At 44.9% G+C, this 17,491-nt stretch overlaps 2 protein-coding genes across 2 annotated transcripts in view; one reads left to right on the forward strand and one right to left on the reverse strand.

The window, feature by feature from the left end:
• T265_01838 (hypothetical protein) overlaps positions 1-7,161 on the forward strand; it is a gene marked incomplete at both ends in the record, with an annotated part of 58,610 nt that extends 51,449 nt beyond the window's left edge. The window contains 2 exons of the mRNA XM_009165948.1: positions 2,064-2,237; positions 3,992-7,161. Coding sequence (XP_009164212.1) covers positions 2,064-2,237; positions 3,992-4,165 — 348 coding nt within the window. The remainder of the gene's footprint in view (positions 1-2,063; positions 2,238-3,991) is intronic.
• Positions 4,024-16,899, reverse strand: T265_01837 (hypothetical protein; the record flags this gene model as incomplete). Its single annotated transcript, XM_009165947.1, has 6 exons — positions 4,024-5,082; positions 11,197-11,441; positions 16,239-16,352; positions 16,545-16,710; positions 16,745-16,839; positions 16,872-16,899. The coding sequence occupies 6 exons, from the start codon at positions 16,897-16,899 to the stop codon at positions 4,873-4,875; spliced, it is 858 nt and encodes a 285-aa protein (XP_009164211.1).
• Positions 16,900-17,491: the final 592 nt, after the last annotated feature.

The raw sequence follows: 17,491 nt of genomic DNA on the forward strand, positions 1-17,491 counted from the left end.
GATCGTTGCAACACTCAAGCCCGACCACCACGTTAAGGTGGCAGCTTTAGGTCGGGAAAGTTTAATTCTGGGTGTTTTGGATAGTCTGTTGATTGGCGTAAATTTATTCTGTGACCTAGCACATATCACCGTAGTGGCTACCGCCAATGTCCTTGCGATTTGCGCATCGGTAGATACATTGTACTCGATAACTTCATCTTCATCCTATTAAGCGCCACCAAAGTTTAAATTTTCTGTCATTCCCGGTGGCCGCATAAACTTAAGGAACCGAGTCAGGCCGCCCATCCCCACTAGCACAAATCTTTTCTTGTGAGCTACATGAGCCTTTCCAGTAAAGTTGCTTGTAAAGTGGTCGTTCCGAATAAAAGAAGAATTTTAGTAAACAATCGTTGTACTTACTGCTGGGCTGCTTACGAAACCTCTCTGAAAAGACGAGTGTTCGATCGGTTCCAAACATCATCCAATTGACTGAAAAAACATCCCTCCTTGATTCACGTTAAGCTCTTAAGCGAAACTACGAAACTAGCCAGCCTGAAAATTACGCATGTACAGGATAATATGATGTGGCAATACTCACTGTAGGTCAATTTGTCAGGGTAAAGGGATGCTAGATGAAAACGGTGTTCGCAAGACCGCTGGGGACGAGAAGGGTGAACTGCGTCACAAAGTGGAGCTTTGTAATGAGGGTAGACGGTATTACTGTACACACTCGTTGCACCGTCACTCAATATAACGGCCTCTTCTTTTTGGCCACCTATGAGCTTGCGCAAACTGCTTTCGCATTGTATTCCCCGTCATACGGCCACTCCATCGATGTTCGAGGATCAGCACTTCATACGATTCTGGCGGCGTTATCGTAGCTGTCGTCGTAAAATGGAGATCATGCAATCTATGTTAATCATGTTTAATTCTTGTGTCCCACCAATACACCATACAACTCCTTACGGCTCCGGCACGAGGGTGACAGCGTTCATCTAACCATGTTTTGCAAAATGTAACTCTGTGCAAGCTAATTTAAAGGTGCTTCCTGGTAGCGCGGGTCGATGACATGATATTCCAACGTGTTCACAGAGAAAAGCGTCTAGCAACGAGCCACAAATGTTGCATTGTCAGTGTAACGCAGAGTGCAGGTTTGCGTGCGATTAATTACCGCTTTAATCGATTAGGAGAAAGCTCGGAAGACTGATGAAAAAAGTTGAATCAACGTCGTCAGTTATTCAGAATACACGAGATAAAGGACATGATACACAAGTCACAATGGCATGACATCGAGTAGACAATACTTGAGATCAGTGGGGCAGCGCAGAGGACATCTAGCTAACCACAAGCCTATTAAAAGTCGACTGTACCGCTTCAGACTAGTGGGGAAAAACAAGCGCTACTGGAAAAAACAAGATACGACATCATAGACCACAAAATATTTGTTGAGATGATTTAAGGGGACATCTATTACTTTTATTTTCATAAAACATGAAGGATATTTTCCCATTACGGGATTCGTCAGTTTACAAAAGGAATTTCGAGCCGCCACGCGCTGTCTTGCTGGTGGAACATGGCATAAGGTTAGCTACTGATATATCTGTAAAGATTAGCTTCGTTTTCTGTGGGACTTCGCTTGCCCGTTGACAACTCAATAGGTACATTTTCAGAACAATAACTGTTAGACCGACGTTCGCAGTGACGAACTGAAAGCCCCGATGTCACTATAACAATAATGGTACTCTAAATCTAGTGCCTCATTGTTCAGAACGCCTGCACTATGCACAGTACAGGAAGCTCAGTACTTTGGAAGCTGCGGACACGTCAGCAGACGTGCCAGTTTAAGGGCAATCTATGCTATCTAGAACTGAACCATGAGCCATATACCCGAAATCCTGCTTAGAAGTACACAAAAGACGCCCAAAAATAGTCGTTCTAAAAGACAATTGGTGAAAGATCTCTTCGGAGACCACTACTGCGTCGATATTGTGTTGTCGCTCTGCTTTTCGCCGTACAGATGAATTAGTATTTGATCTTTCATTTCAATCACAGTTTCACCATTCTCTATCTCAAAGATTCTGCAGAACATGATACACTGTGCTGATTTGAGCAATCCGACAAAATCCTTGAAGCTGTACAGACAATGGAATGCTCGAATTATGGAGGAGCACTTCAGACAAGGTGATCGAGAAAGAGAACGTGGATTGGACTTGAGTCCCATGTGTGATCGAACCACCGCGTCGATCGAGAAGACTCAGGTACTTTCATTTATTGCCCTATTTTACGGGTGACTTATCTCACCATGGAATAGCAGCAGGTAACTCACTGTGGTTTTCCAAAAGTCCATGCCATCATAGACCGGAAGTCCGCAGGTCTCACCACCCAGTGCGTTGAGCTTGCGGTAAGCAAACAAAGCAACACTCGCGAACTACACTGTTTCCCCGTGATAGGAAGACCGTTTAGCCGAAAATCATGAAACGTCCAGTTTTTGAATGATCTCAGAAAAAGTGGTAATTCCGTACTTTTGATTCTCAAAAATCTAGTGTTAACGTTTGGCATGGTTTTATCGGCAGGTTATCTGACAGAATGGTAAAGTCAACCGGCCCCATCATTTCCGTCCTCGAACCCTAAACTCTTCAACTAGGGTAGTAGAAATCATTGCGTGATCCAGTCGGTAAACCTTCACAAGAGGTACTTGATCCCTTTTTGTGGGTGGGAGGGTGTAGTGATAGGCGATGCTGTTCTCCTGGGTAACATTTCTTCGCACCTGTCCCTCCTACGGTATTAATGGTAATAGCCACCGCAGTTCGACAAGTCGCCACGTCACAGCTTGGTACACTATTTAAATTTGAAAAGGAATCTGTTCTGCAGCCTATTCTACCGAAGCGTGTCGAGGAACCAGCTGAAGAGCGACCACTATTGGGCTGTTTATTATTATATACATAATCCAAATAACGTTGCGTATGTATCACTTGTCCCAAACACAAACGTCCGGAAGGGGAGTCCACAAAAATTGCGCACTGTACTAATTAGGCTTTTTGCCTTTGTAATTCGCAATTATTACTTAGTATCCAGTGAAAAATTTAAAGTGGTACTATTGACATGAATTGTTCCTATCTATACAATTTTGTGCCCCAAAAAACAATCGAAATGTTGTTAAATCACAAACGAATGCTCCCGATACCGTCTACGGTTTTCGCTCCATTAACGCTCGATCCCATAAAGCACTATTATGCCTCACAGAAGCAAAGTTATTCGGTAGAAGAATGAGAGGCACCAATATAAGTAATAATAATCGTTCACCCTTTCAGTGCCTAGCTGCCATGCCACCCAAAGGAAGCACGAGCGCTGGGGTGCGGCCAGGCCGCCCAACCCTAGACAGAAGAAGTCGAGATGCAGAAGCCGGGTTCATACCAGCGGCCTTCCGGCCAGTAAATTCGCACTCCAACCACTGAGCTATCTCGCCCCAGTCAACACCAACATCATTTAGTGAACAGAACGTTTAACACTTCAGAGATGAAGACATGTGGGGGTCCACTTTCACATGTACACGACCATCCACCGTTGCCCTCTGGTTGTCGGTATCTAGAGGGGACAATGAGAATAAAAACGCGGATGCCAAAAACACCAGCAGACTAGTCTACAATTGCGTGACGATAAGTGGCTGTTGGTGGATGGGACTCTGCCTTTTCGTCAAACTTTGTGAGCGAAAAGCGCATGGCTTATTACCAGCAGGGCCAATAGAAATAGTCATTATCGTCTGCAGTGCAATAGGTATGACGACAATTAGGGTAATTTCTATCGAAAGTGGGACTACGTTGATCGGGATGAGAATAAATCTTCCTGAAACGACAACCAAGCTACTGAGTTACCAGTTACGTAACATCAGGACTAGCAACTCCGTTCGTGAAGGAATATGATCCATTAATTCGAAAAAAGGGGAAATATCGCTTCGCTCTATCTCACTAAAGATAAATGAGTCCATCTTTTTGCTCCTGTCCCTGTTATTTAGGTCAGCTTCATCGATTACATTGTTCACCCGCTTTGGGAAACTTGGTCGGACCTCGTACATCCGGACGCTCTGCAGATACTGGATACGCTAGATGAAAACCGAGAATGGTATCTCAACCAGATCACGAAGGAAACAGTCAGTGAGGATTCAGAGCCCCCAGAAGATAAGCAGTAACAACATGTTGCACTCAATCCCTGGTTGCAAAGCAACACGCATGCACAGAGTATCTAGCTTTTGTAACACCATCGATTTTGTGGGACAAAGACATTACCTCGACACATTCCGCAAGATCCCCAAACGTGCACCCAGTTGCATCCCAATAACTTGGGTTCATTCCACTCACGGGCCAAACACACATGGGTTGATCAATATCGAAATGACCGGAAAAATGTGTGCTCTAGGAATTAGTTGATACGTGACTGACGCCGGTAATCACCTATCACTGTACCACAACTACTCATTCTGCACAACTACAACTCCGTCCAAGAACGCCACAAAGCACATATAAACCTGCTTCTCTTGGACAGGTTGTCCCATAAATTTCCCTGCCCCTCCACCCTGACCAGTATCCTGCAGCCCCATTTGTTAGCCTAAGAGCATCCAGATCGACAACACACCAGTCAAACTTATATTTTGTTTGTTTGATGAATACAGCGCGTCGAGCTCGAGTATGGGTTCCACTACGGCTGAGCGGAGCCATGTCCGGTACAAGAAAAATCCCGCTTTTGTACAGAAATTTCTTTGTGCAAATAATATATAAAGGAAAACTTGCATGTCAACGTGTTCTATAACCAGTAAAACCCCAGCACATAAGGTCAAAAAGAGAAGGAAAGTACCTGGATGGATCAATGGTGAAAAGGTGTTGAGGCTGGCAGACATGATTATGAATAGTTCAAACAACCGGGTAGTGGAGGCATACCATCATGAGTCAAACTATATAGTCTTGATTCGACGCTTCCCAGTAGTGAACTAGCTCCAAATCGAAGTAGTTCTGGCTGAACCCATTCAGATCCCAGATAGTTGAGAATCAAAGCCGAATATTCCATAGCATCATGTGCAGTTTGTAGACCACCAGCTGGTTTGAAACCAACCTGAGTTGAGGAGAAAAGACATAAAAAGGAATCATTCAATATCACTACTACGGTCGGTAATAGGATGGACAGAGTACCGTTTAGCTCTTACTCTACCTAGAGCATCATGATAAATTAAGACACCCTGAAATGTATCGGGAAATGTCTCACTCCACCATTCATCATGATACAGGAGTAGCCGAGGAACCTACGTAGCCCGCATTACGAAATGGAATAGAGATGTTTCCCTTTGGACGGACTGCCTCAAGTAATCGACACAGTGGTTTTTCCGACAGGTCGTCTCTCGCGAAAGCGGACTAGCGAAAACATCGGGAATAAATAGCGCGAAAGCAAACGTCGATGCCAGACGCGGAGCAGTAAAAATCCTTGTGCGAATGTTTTGGATTGTGTACTGAATTTGAGAAACAAAATTCACAAATCCAGGATTCTTAAACTCAACCAGTTGGTCCAGTAGAAAGCCAGCGTAGCAATGCATGAACTGGCCGCAATAATCAGAGACTCGTGTTCAAAGGCTGGTGAACACTGGAATAGTGATGAGCGGTTTTTAGCACCCTGTATCAAGGAATCACACGGGCCGAAGTTTATGGGAAGCCTTCGATTCTACCACATCAAAAAAGACCCAAAGCAGCAAGTGCCGCGTTGTCACTTCGGAGCTCCACTGTTGCAGACATTAGCAACCACAACTTCTTGACTCGACAGTCTATGAAGAGACTGGTGCATATTTTCTCAAGCTATCCTAGAGGCCCACAACCATTGTGCATTATGATCTATCGCAAGGTGGAATGGCTGAGGCATGCAGCTGCAACACCCTCTGTAAAGGAATTCGTCAGTGTGTTTGTCAATATTCTTCCCACTCTTCCGACGATTTTTTCGCTTTTGTTTAGCACTTGTATTAAAATGAGTTGTGCCTAGCCTGGTGAGATAGATTCGATAAACCATTTCCCGTTCTCAATGAAATTGCACACAGGACCCTCCGTGAACTATAAGATACTGACGGAATTTCCATGGGAACATAAGGAAGAGGATACCAGGTAGGGCTATGGACTGCTTTTCCACTATTCCGTCCTTGTAATCCACATATGACGTGTGCGAATATCTTGACCCACAAAACTGTACAAAAAATTTTGGCCTACGTTGCCGATACAATGGACACCCTATTAGACAAGGAAATGAAATGATAGCTTTAGTCTCCTCGACCAAAATATACCAGGTCACATTGGGAAATCTGTCCCTCCAAAGTCCCAAACATCAATGAACGCTCAAAGGAGCCCACCGAGAATTTTTCACCTGAAGGACTCGCTTCTTCCAAGGGAAGAAGGAAGGACAAGTGGAATACGAAGAAACTGGAAGCACCGAAATTCAAATAACACAAAAACAGAGAACATGAAGGGTTGTTAGAAATCCTATGCTGTTCTTGTGTTTCCCTGACAATCGGACACTCGGAATTTGGTATGCTGTCACTCCACCCGATTATATCATCAGATGTGAACTTGGATTCATTTGAATACATCTGAATCACGATAATGAGGTGTGAAATGTAGTTAGAAACACTCTGATCACAAACATGGTTACAAACTCGGCGACCACTGCTAGGATACTTTCGATCCGATTTGTAATACTTTCAGGAACGAAATTTGGCCACTTCTAGAGTATAGTATACATGAAAGACACGACCACCTAGGTAAACCTATCTGACTAGTAAACCCTACATACTTTCGATAATACTTAAATTCAAACTGTGAACCGGCCGATTCATAGTCTTGATTATGCGAAGGAATTGTCACATTTTAATGAGGTAAGGAGTGTGTCGCGGTATTATTATGCTGAAATATCGCGGATCGCAGGTTTGTTGGAATCACAGGGGGCAGGAAATCCTCCAATGTCCTGTCTGTTCCACTTTTATAATCGCTAACTATGTTTTCCAGCCGCAGAAATCACATCCAAAAATTATCACGGAACCAAAATCGTAAGCTGGACTACTGAAGTCCCATCCGAAGTGAAAACTTTTTGCTCTAAAAATTTCACGACAAACGGGTGAAAGTTCAGGGAGATATAATTCATGGCCCACTACATTTTGTTGAGGGATTATCCAGGAACCGTCGTCAATTTTTACCCAGTTCAGATGTATAGCGCATTGTAGTGACTGCTATCCGCAACAGACACTAACAATCAACCCGAGACCTCTGCGAATTCGAGAACGCAATCAGGTAGCAAGTACAATCCTTTTCGCCTTATGAGAAGTCTTCCAAAGCTCCTTTTCCTAGTTCGATTGGTGAGGAAGATAGAGATAAGTTTCGTTGATTTTCGTATTTTGTCAGTAATCTTCAGTCTTTGTAAGCCAGTGATTGATACCATTCAGTTAGGCAGCATTGATTCACATGGTACGCTTAGCTTTGTTAATGTATAGTCGGTAACCTTGCCCCTCATACAAAGTCAGGTTCAACTTTTAAACAGACAGGTTGTTTGCCTTCAACTTTCGGTAACGACGATTTCGTTATTTGTTAAACATATGGTTGTTTCGGACATATATCCGGGGCGTTTCTAACACCATTTCACATTTCTATGGCACTCTGCGATAAATTGGTTTGGATGAATCCGAGCACAAGCCACATACTTTTGGGTTCAGACAGTGTAATACCAAATTAGATTGTCCTCAGTATTATCATGTCCGGAATGTACATGGGAAATAGCGTGTTTCTGGTGTCACTACATAAGCACTATTATCTCGAAATTTAATCGCCAAATTTTCGACGCCTAATCAGATCCTGTTGTTTAGAACCAGTCGCCCCTCTGCTAATCTTCCTGAAACAAGATGGATCGTTGGATGGGTTGAATCAGCAGCGAATAAGCATGCAGTATCCTTTCTTTGGACTGTCACATCGAGGAAAATCTGATCATCAAGTACTTGTCTTACTAATAGTTTCTAGTCTGAACAACTCAGACGATACTCGACCTCGTCCTAAATCCCAAGACTAATCAACTATGATACCACCGGACCAATGAAGACAAAGATCGGGCAATTGTTACAGCATCCTCAAGTGTATAAGTCTGTCAATGTGCTGAAATATTGGTAAGTCGGGTGCCCTTGCTGGTGATTGATCAGATTGCTGGTTCTTTGTTCGCTGAGTTTGGCAATCAGCTTGCAAACTCAACTGTTTACCGGCGATGTTTGCTTGACTGGGGACGAAACGCTTGCATACTAATTGCTTGGTGAACAGATCAACGACCAACCCATCAACCACTAGTGTGTAATTCTTCCTGTCACCCGATCTACATCTTACTTTGAAAACTACAAGATATAATAAAGCCTTACCAAAGTTTCCCAAGTGTCGCTAGTGTGAGGAGATTTGAGAAGTGTAATGAAGGTTTCGTCCCGCTGAGAAGCCGGAAAACATTGTACAACTGATTAACCATTACTGTAAATCATCAGAGGTGCACATTTCACGCCAGGGATTTTCGAACTCTCGACCTCCTGGTCAGAAGTCTGAACAATTAATCGTCTGGCCACGAGCGGCTTAGTAGCAGTGTGATTGACTCGCAGTCGACTGTCGTTTCGTTTCATTTGCCAATCACCAAAGGACTTGGCGCGTTCCATCGGACAAAATGAAGTCTCTTACAGATCTCCAGGACAGTCAAAAAATGGCCTGAGGATTATGAAGAACCGTGTCACGGCCATTTTTCCATGTATCAATTTCTACAGGCTATTTATATTGGTGCTAGCGGGCTTTAAACACCTTTTGGGACTTTTTAGAATCGGCGTCAAACGCCTCGGATGTTCATTAATGTTTCACTGGCCAACTAAATTGGGAATAAAAGGCTGAGAAAAGTGGTTAGAATACACGCCTAAGCGAATATCAGAATTTGTTGTGAACAGACTGACAGACGTACCTTCTGATATCCGGCTTTTCTACGTGTCAACACCTCAAGAAACGACTGCAGCGCTGGTGGTTGGATATGGTTACTCTATGAAGTAAAAGACGTTGTGACGGACCATTGAATTTAAGGCGATTCACGTCACCACGTGAGGATAGGTCGACCAGCCTGACCGTCAGATTCTGTTGCCCACACAGATCAGTGACAACATTTTTCAGATAAATTCTTAATTTAACACTCTCCGGAGTTTAACCCTAGATGTTCCTCAACCTGACATCGAGTCATTCGTGGGTTTCCATCCATACGCCCTGGAAGTGCCATTCAGCCGCCTTCAGAATTTTACCGAGAAGTATTTTGGACAACTGTGGATCACCATCGTTTTTTTCTTTCATGTGGTTATTATAATCACTTACTTCCACATCTGGAGCATATGTTTCTTCCACTGTACAAGCTAGATTCATCGGCTCATTGGATTTCCAAACAAGACGACTTCTCAAACAAAACTCAGAATGTACTGTCTTTCCTATGCATCTAGGCGCACACTATGACAAACCTGAAAATGGCCTAAACAATGCAAGGATCCTAGCCACTCCTCATGCCGGGATAAAGGAAGGAAATGTAGTTAACAACAATCGATCTGTACCAAACAGCAACACTCTTTGAAACGGTGTACGGTCAAATTTAGCGACATTCACTTCACTTTTGTCTAACGCACAACTCCCCCAAGGTGATTGGGAGAACGGTCTAGAGATCAAGCCTTGATAAATCTGCTATATTCCAACGACTCGAGCAACATAAAGGTAACGTTAGTGAGGGACTACTTGAAACCTTGCACTGTAGTGGTCTATCCGGAAATTTGAGCACCTCACAATATTTACCAATCAATAGGGGAACCCAGCAAGCTCAGGGTGTAACCCACATGCGCTGCGGTCGCAGGTTCGGTTAACTGCACACACACACACACACACACACACACACACTGCATAAACATCAGTTAAGCGGATCCAGAAGAATCTGGTGAACAAGTGGTTCATCTGCCTGAACTTGCTTCACTCTTAGTTTCTTGGTTCTCTACAAGCACAGTGAGTCTCCCCAGCGTTCGCTCTAGGTTTTAACGGTTGAAAATGGTGTCACAGATCAGGGTCTTGACATATGGTTGATGAACTCTGATAGAGGTAATTAAAAAATGAGTGTTCGGTTGCGCAACAGAAACTTCAGTCGAGAAATATGTTCAACACCCAAAGCTGCGCATGTTGAATCATCGCTTGCCCAAATCAGAGCGACGCACGCAGAGAAGCGACCAATAATTGACCTATCAAAGGGTATGAAAGAGACTATGGAAAGTCTGGGTACCATCGTATCTGCGTGATCCTCCTGGACATGGTTGGAGACACTGAAAGATGTGGCTGCTAATCGAAGTCAATGGCATTCTTGTTCAGTTTCTATGCCGTGTCTGAATGAGTGTCTGGAGGCGCAGGCACCTCGAAATAAGTGTAGTAGGTATTAATTCCCTGTCCAATCAATATTAGTTCTCCTTTTGGCAATAAGGCTTTCAACAAAATAGGGCTGTCCGGGAAATAGGCACGCATTTCGATGGTGACGATGATGGTCGATTATGGTAGTGCTATTCGAAATCAATTTTTCTGGTTGCGACTGCGAACGAAATTGATTTTTCATGGATGATCATGCGGAAAAGAAATGCCAGAAGAAACCACCCTCACCATCGACAGCAAAGTGAAAAGTGACATTCTAAAAATCACGATGTTGGAAGTAACAACCACCTCATAAGGTAATATCAACAGTTGAGACAAAGATCAATAAGACTGGGGTGCACCATCAGTAGGGATGATGCTCGTTATCAGACAGTCAATCTAATAGGCTGTGCAAAATTGCATGTGCCAGCGCCCTAAGATTCAAGCTGGTTTCTCGCACCTCAATGCGCATTTTCGAAATCCCTTAATGGTCAAGTGGATTTGGCGTGTAGCGAACGGTATAGTATTTAATATAATCGAAGAAACCGAATAGGAATACACTATCAAAGATGCACTACGAAAAATTACGCTAAGAAATCCGGATTCCTTCAACCATTCGATCAGTTGTGTGATGACCTGGTTAAGGTAAATAACTCTGCCGTCTTAATGCTCAACTGGCTTTTACTGCCAAATCAGCTTCTAAGAAAATGCCACATATATCGATCAGCAGAGGTGTCAACAACTTTCCACACAGTACTATACCACCTACTTTGATCCCGCAGACATCGCTGAAATCCTGTATGGCACGAGCCATGACCAAAGAGACGGGCAGAGTGGCGTTGACTGACTCCTTTCCGGTGGACGTTTTGATGAAGTCCGCACCAGCCAGCATGCAAACCATCGAGGCCGCATACACATTCTCATAGCTTCCGAGTTCGCCTACCGCCAGGATGGTCTTCAAATGGGCCCTACCACCGCACACAGCACGCATTGCACACACCTCATCATAGACCCCTGAGAGAGAAGGCGTATGTACACGTAGGTGATAGGCCAGTTATAACCTCATGCCTTCATAGGCAGAAATAGTCATTGGTCAATGGCAAACCACAGAAAAACAAAACCGTCAAGCCCTTGAGGAAAATATTCAGTTAACAATAGTTTCAATTCGCACGCAAATGACTGCTAATTTCACTCCTGCTGATATGTAACGCAATATGCAGAGCACGAAGTGCTTGAGAATTAGATTACAAACAAGCACAATACCTGGAAAATCTGTTTCACCTCGTGAGGCGCCGTCTCACAATTTTCATCTAATTAGGTTTTCATTTAAGAGGTTCTGAAGTCCATTGGTAGATTGAAAGGTATTCCTTACGGCGGGCGAAGTTCGCTTTACACTCCGTGGTCCACGTCTACTTGAAGAGAAACGATCCGGACGGACGATGGCGCGAGCATCTGCTGCGCATGCCGAAACACCGTCTACCGAGACAAGTGTTGTTCTCCGTGCCTCCAAAACGGTGCGAACCGCGTGGCAGACAACGCATGACTCCGAAAAAGGGCATGAAAGAGATCACAAAGAGTTTGCGTGCGGTTGGTGTTGTACGCCTTCCAGGATGGGGTCTCCGTGACCCCGCCCGTGATTGGCTGAAGACGTTGCAAGAAACGACGGCTAATCAAGGTCAGTGGCGCTCGCGCTGTACGTTTCTATCCAGATTGTCTGATTTGGCGCTTGGAGGTGTAGACACCTCAGGAGCTTGACATAGGCAGCACTAGGTCCCCTCCGTCACCCAGTCTTTTTCCCTTTTTTACTCAAGGGTTTTTCAATATAATCAGACGAATATTATGGTTGTACGGCAAGGAAACATTAGTGTCAACACTGATGTTGATGTCTTGATGATGATTATGATGACGATGATGATGATGATGATGATGATGATGACGATGATTATGATGACGATGATGATCATGGTGGGGATGATGATGATGATGATGCAGTACAACCATGATTTATTTGAAAGCCTTATTGTGTAGAACAAAAGTGGACGGGAAAAGGACATCACCAGCTTCCTGAAATATTTCTGAGCCGCTTACACCTCCGGACACTTCACGCAGTTTGGGTAGAAACTGACAACAAGAATGCCAATGGCACCGAACAGCAATCATATCTTGCAGCGTCTCCAACCACGCGCAGTGAGCATCACGTGGTCACTATCCTGAAGGACGATAGCACGATAGCACTCAAACGTTTCGTAATCTCTTTCATACTCCTCTGCAAAGTCAAGGGTTGATCACCCCTATGCTTCCGCCACCCTGAATAGGGCAGGGAAACAGCATTCTCTCAGGCAGACGATGGTTCGGCATACTCAATGCATGGCCTAACCAACAAAACTGCTGATACTGGACACATTTCACGATGGAAGTCCCGTTACACAGCCGAAAGCTCGCCTTCTTATTGCCTCGTTATAGATTTGCGGACACCAGCAGACATGTGCTATGGTTCCAAGACAACAGTTCTCAAACCCTTGATGTCGTCTCAGTTTCGCTGATCGAACAGTCTAAGTCTCACAGCCATAAAACAGCCCCCGTTACACAGCCGAAAGCTCGCCTTCTTATTGCCTCGTTATAGATTTGCGGACACCAGCAGACATGTGCTATGGTTCCAAGACAACAGTTCTCAAACCCTTGATGTCGTCTCAGTTTCGCTGATCGAACAGTCTAAGTCTCACAGCCATACAATAAAACAGCCCGTACTGTAACCTGATACACACGTCCCTCGAGATTGTGAGATATACCGTTTCGACGCCATAGGTGTCCAAATGAGCAAACGCGATCCGAAGCTTCCGGATTCATACATTGACTTAATCTATCATACCACCACACTTGCTCAAAAGGGGATGTTCGGAAATTCTGTGAACATAATCCGGTCCCTATGTTCACATACTTCTAGGCTTGTGAGAGTGTAGGGTGAGCTCTCACAAAGTTTTCCCATAGAAAGTTGTGCCCGACAAGGATGTCCAGCCTCTCCCTTCTGAACCAGCTTCGTCGATGACGAAATAATGAGGTGAACGATGTAGAGCCTCTAAACCATCCGGGTTCACATCGTTTCTGGTGAAAACCTTGTCCATCTGGAGGATACAGATGGCGAACCAATCTGCTGAATAAACTGATCACAGTATACCACTTTTCGACAGGCGGCTTAAACCCCTAAAGTTGAGTCATGCAGCAGAACGTGCAATCTCTGAATATGTTCCTTACAATTTAAGGAGAATCACTGGAGGTTGTATTATATCTGACGAAAGTGTCTGCCAAAGTCAGTGCATGAATCTCAGAGACCCGGATTACATTTGTTAATTTGCGTCACGTGTGGCGGTAAAATGGCATATCACTAGGTCTCAAAGGTCGCGTAAGGGCTGTCGAAACACCGTCTACTCTAACGAATGTGGTCTTCTTGCGTCCTTCAGAATGGCGCAAACAGCAAGTGGACAACGTATGATTTGGCAGAGGGGCGTGAAAGGGATGGCAAAGAGGCCCCAGATATCTTCCCCATGGTTAGCTGAAGACATTTCTGGAGATGGCGGCTGATCAATATCATTGGTGTCGGTCTATTTTCACATTGTCTGAACTTGGAGACGTAGGTGCTTCAGAATGCTTGCGATAAAGTAACACCAGGTCCCTTCCTCACTAACACTTTCTCTTCTTTTCACTTGGGAGCTTGAAGTGGAATTAAACAAACTTCGTGGTTGTAGGGCAATGAAACGTTAGTGTCAACACCGATGTTACCGTCCCTGATGACTGATGACGATATCACCTCCGAGGCCCAATCAACCTAATTCAACATTACTGATCTGATATTCCTGTCAGACTCGGGCAGTCCTCGGAAGATACCGACGATCAAACAACCCCCAGCTGCCAAGTTTCTGGTCCATATAACAATACGCAGAACACCACAGCAGCGTAGACTCAATCCATGACAGACAACTTGGTGTCACAACTAGGCCAAAAATGTCGCACCTCCGTAAAAGCTGGTCTGGTCTCCTTCATCTAAACGGCAATAACACCTTCAGCTAGACCACCAAAGCTGGCACACATACTAACGTAGACCAATGTGTCTATCACCTCAATCGACCCATCCGGAGGCATTATATTTGGGCCTGATTTTAACCCGTTTTGCAGCATTTCACAGTTCGCGGGTTAGAAACGCATTCTAAGACATGAGGCAGAATAAGTTGAGTTATTTAATAGCGCCTGCATTTCGGTGCTCTGAAGCACCCTAAGATAATTTCGGCCTCATCAACGGTTAACGACAGTGGTAGATATGGTTCAATCAAGCAGCCAGTGGCCTCCCCTCAATAAGCAACTGCTCCGTTTCTCGCTTCACTGGACAACTAGAATGATCCAGTACCAACTGACTATTCAACCACCTCGAAAGCCCAGCTACATCTCCCTTGCTCTTCCACTTTTTGGTGATCCAAACACCTGGAACCAGAGCTATTTGGAAAGAACAGGATCAGTAGACAACCGAAGAACAAGATGTCAGAGAGCTAATTTCCTCCTGGGTGCATAATGGTGTATGACCTAATTTGGGTCTTGTGCGTCATAGATATAGCACACGTCAACTTTGAGATAGTATAAGGATCTAACGAAAAGTGACTGTTTGCCAATTTGACAGAGAGCACGCGCCAGTCTGTGTAATATTAACTGACAGATGGCTGGTTCAGTGACTGATCCAATAACGTATGTTTGTAAGGTGGGAAGGCCCCTGGTGGACAAAGAAACGGGTACCGAAACAAAGAAAGGGGGAGTTAGTTTAGGTACCCCTCTTTGAGATCTCAATCCCAGTCTGGCTCACAAGTCGATGGGAGGAAAGTGGGCTTCCGTTCGGCCTTGTAATTGCCCCCGAATTAAGAGTGTGACTGTAGGAGGGGTCAATCATCTCGGAAGGGAAAGGGGAACCGCAAGGCGGATGCGGTTGGAGCTCTACCAGGCTCCTGATCGCTTTTAATTATTTTTCGACCGCGTTGGATGGGGCATCGGTGGTCACGGCCGAAGTGTGTGGTTTCTAGGGTCAACCTTTCCCAACCTGTCCTTACTCAGTGGTAAGTAACATCGCTGTGGCCATTACCACAGACATGCTGGTCCTTTGAAGATGTTCTCCTGGTTTCACATTTATATCGCGTAGGACAGTAAGACGATCTCCAAGCTGCATCGAATTGCGGTCACTTGTAGAACGCGGTCTCGATGCCCTTAGACTGAATGCCCACCTTTGGTCTGCCTGATATGGTTGCACTTTAGGGAAATTGCAGGCCAATGTAACCCGTGAATGCATGGGTTTAAAGCACTGCACCACTCAAGCCCAACCACCACGTCAGTCTGGCAGCTTCTGGTCTAGAGAACCAATTTGGTCAGTTGAATCAAAAAATAATGGATGAATAGTCCCGTTGGTGAGGTGGACCGAAGATTTTACTCTCCTAACCGATTATCTATAGTTTCAGTTAAGGCAGCTTACATGCGTTATTCGCTAGATGGTGTACTTCTGGTAGAAGTAGGATAGTTGAGACATCATAAAACATAGTGCAGAACAATAGTTTTCCAGCTGACTTTTGTGAACAAACTACTTTGATTCGTCGACACTAAACGTGTTTAACTGTGGCGGAACAAATGCCGAAACACAACAAGCCAATATCCAGTTTGTAGAAAAAGAACAACCCCAAACAAAGACAATGTGTCCCCCGGAGATGGTCTTTATATCGGTATCTGTAATAGAATCTAGCATAGGGAGATAAACGCGGATATTGGGGGACATAAATCCCATACCTTTCCAATTTCGTTGAAGTGCCAACGTCCTATTCAACACCACATCTATTTCGGTGGCTCCGTCATCTATTGCTTCTGTGATCTCCTGTAGTCGAGTTTTCAGTGGATATTGTCCTGAAGGAAAACCAGTAGCAACTGAAGGTGAGCGTGACGCAAATTTCAAAATGCACTACCAGCGGCAATTGGGAAGTCAGGGGCCCCGATTTGATGGAAAATCCGGCTACATGTTTTCACTTGATAAGGATACACGCATACAGCAGCGGTTCCTTCGAATAATACGTCAGAACAGGCGACCGGTCAACTCACTCAATTCTCCCAAATCCCAATCATACACATCTCTGAGTTTCTTCGTAATGCAAGGACTTAGAGGATACCTGGCTCTCACACACATGCGATGGACATTTGTGACCGTATTATCACCAGCCAATGTTGTCAAATCAATCAACGCGATGGCTTTCAGCAACCATTCAACCTGTTACGTAAGGAAGCACTATGCAAGCACTCACCTCTGCTTCCGGAGTAAGACAGACTGATGTCAACTGCTTAACCACTGGCACCAAATTGGATGCATCGATCGTATCATAAGTTAGCAGGCCGGAATCTAAGGAGGTTAGTAACAACAAGCGAGCCTACCAAATGGAGACGTGTCATTGACTCTCATCTCTAAAGGGTAGAAATAAACATTTAATTAGAACCTAGCGACTAAAATACGACGTCGAATTCCTGGACTATTGAAGACCCGACGGTGCAGACGTGATCAAAGCAGTTTATGTACAATTCTGAAAATACAGTATCCCAGGGTAGTAAGATAATCCAGAAGCAAGGACAATAAATCAGAATAGGTCCTTGTCTGCAACGCTCTGACCCGACCTAAAGCTGCCACCTTAACGTGGTGGTCGGGCTTGAGTGTTGCAACGATCCCGCGGGCTACATTGGCTGGAACTTCGGTCCACAAGGTGCAACCATGCCAGGAAGGCCAAAGGAGAGCAGCCAGACCAAGAACAGCGAGACCCCGTACTACGAGTGATTGTACTACGAGGTGGTCTGGGGGTAAAGTCGTGCTGTCCTCTGCGACAGGAGTGTGAAGGCAGTAAGGTGTTTCCCCCAGGCGACCAGCATGTCCATATTTATGGAAGCAGCGATGCTGCCTTCCCCCGAGGAAGGACGGGTTAGAAAAGGTCGGCCCCAAAAACCGCACACTCCGATCGCCCAACGGTTGACCGTGACCGCCGGCGCATTATCCAATACGGTCG

Source organism: Opisthorchis viverrini (genome assembly GCF_000715545.1).
Source record: "Opisthorchis viverrini unplaced genomic scaffold opera_v5_20, whole genome shotgun sequence".
Classification (NCBI taxonomy): Eukaryota; Metazoa; Platyhelminthes; class Trematoda; order Opisthorchiida; family Opisthorchiidae; genus Opisthorchis; species Opisthorchis viverrini.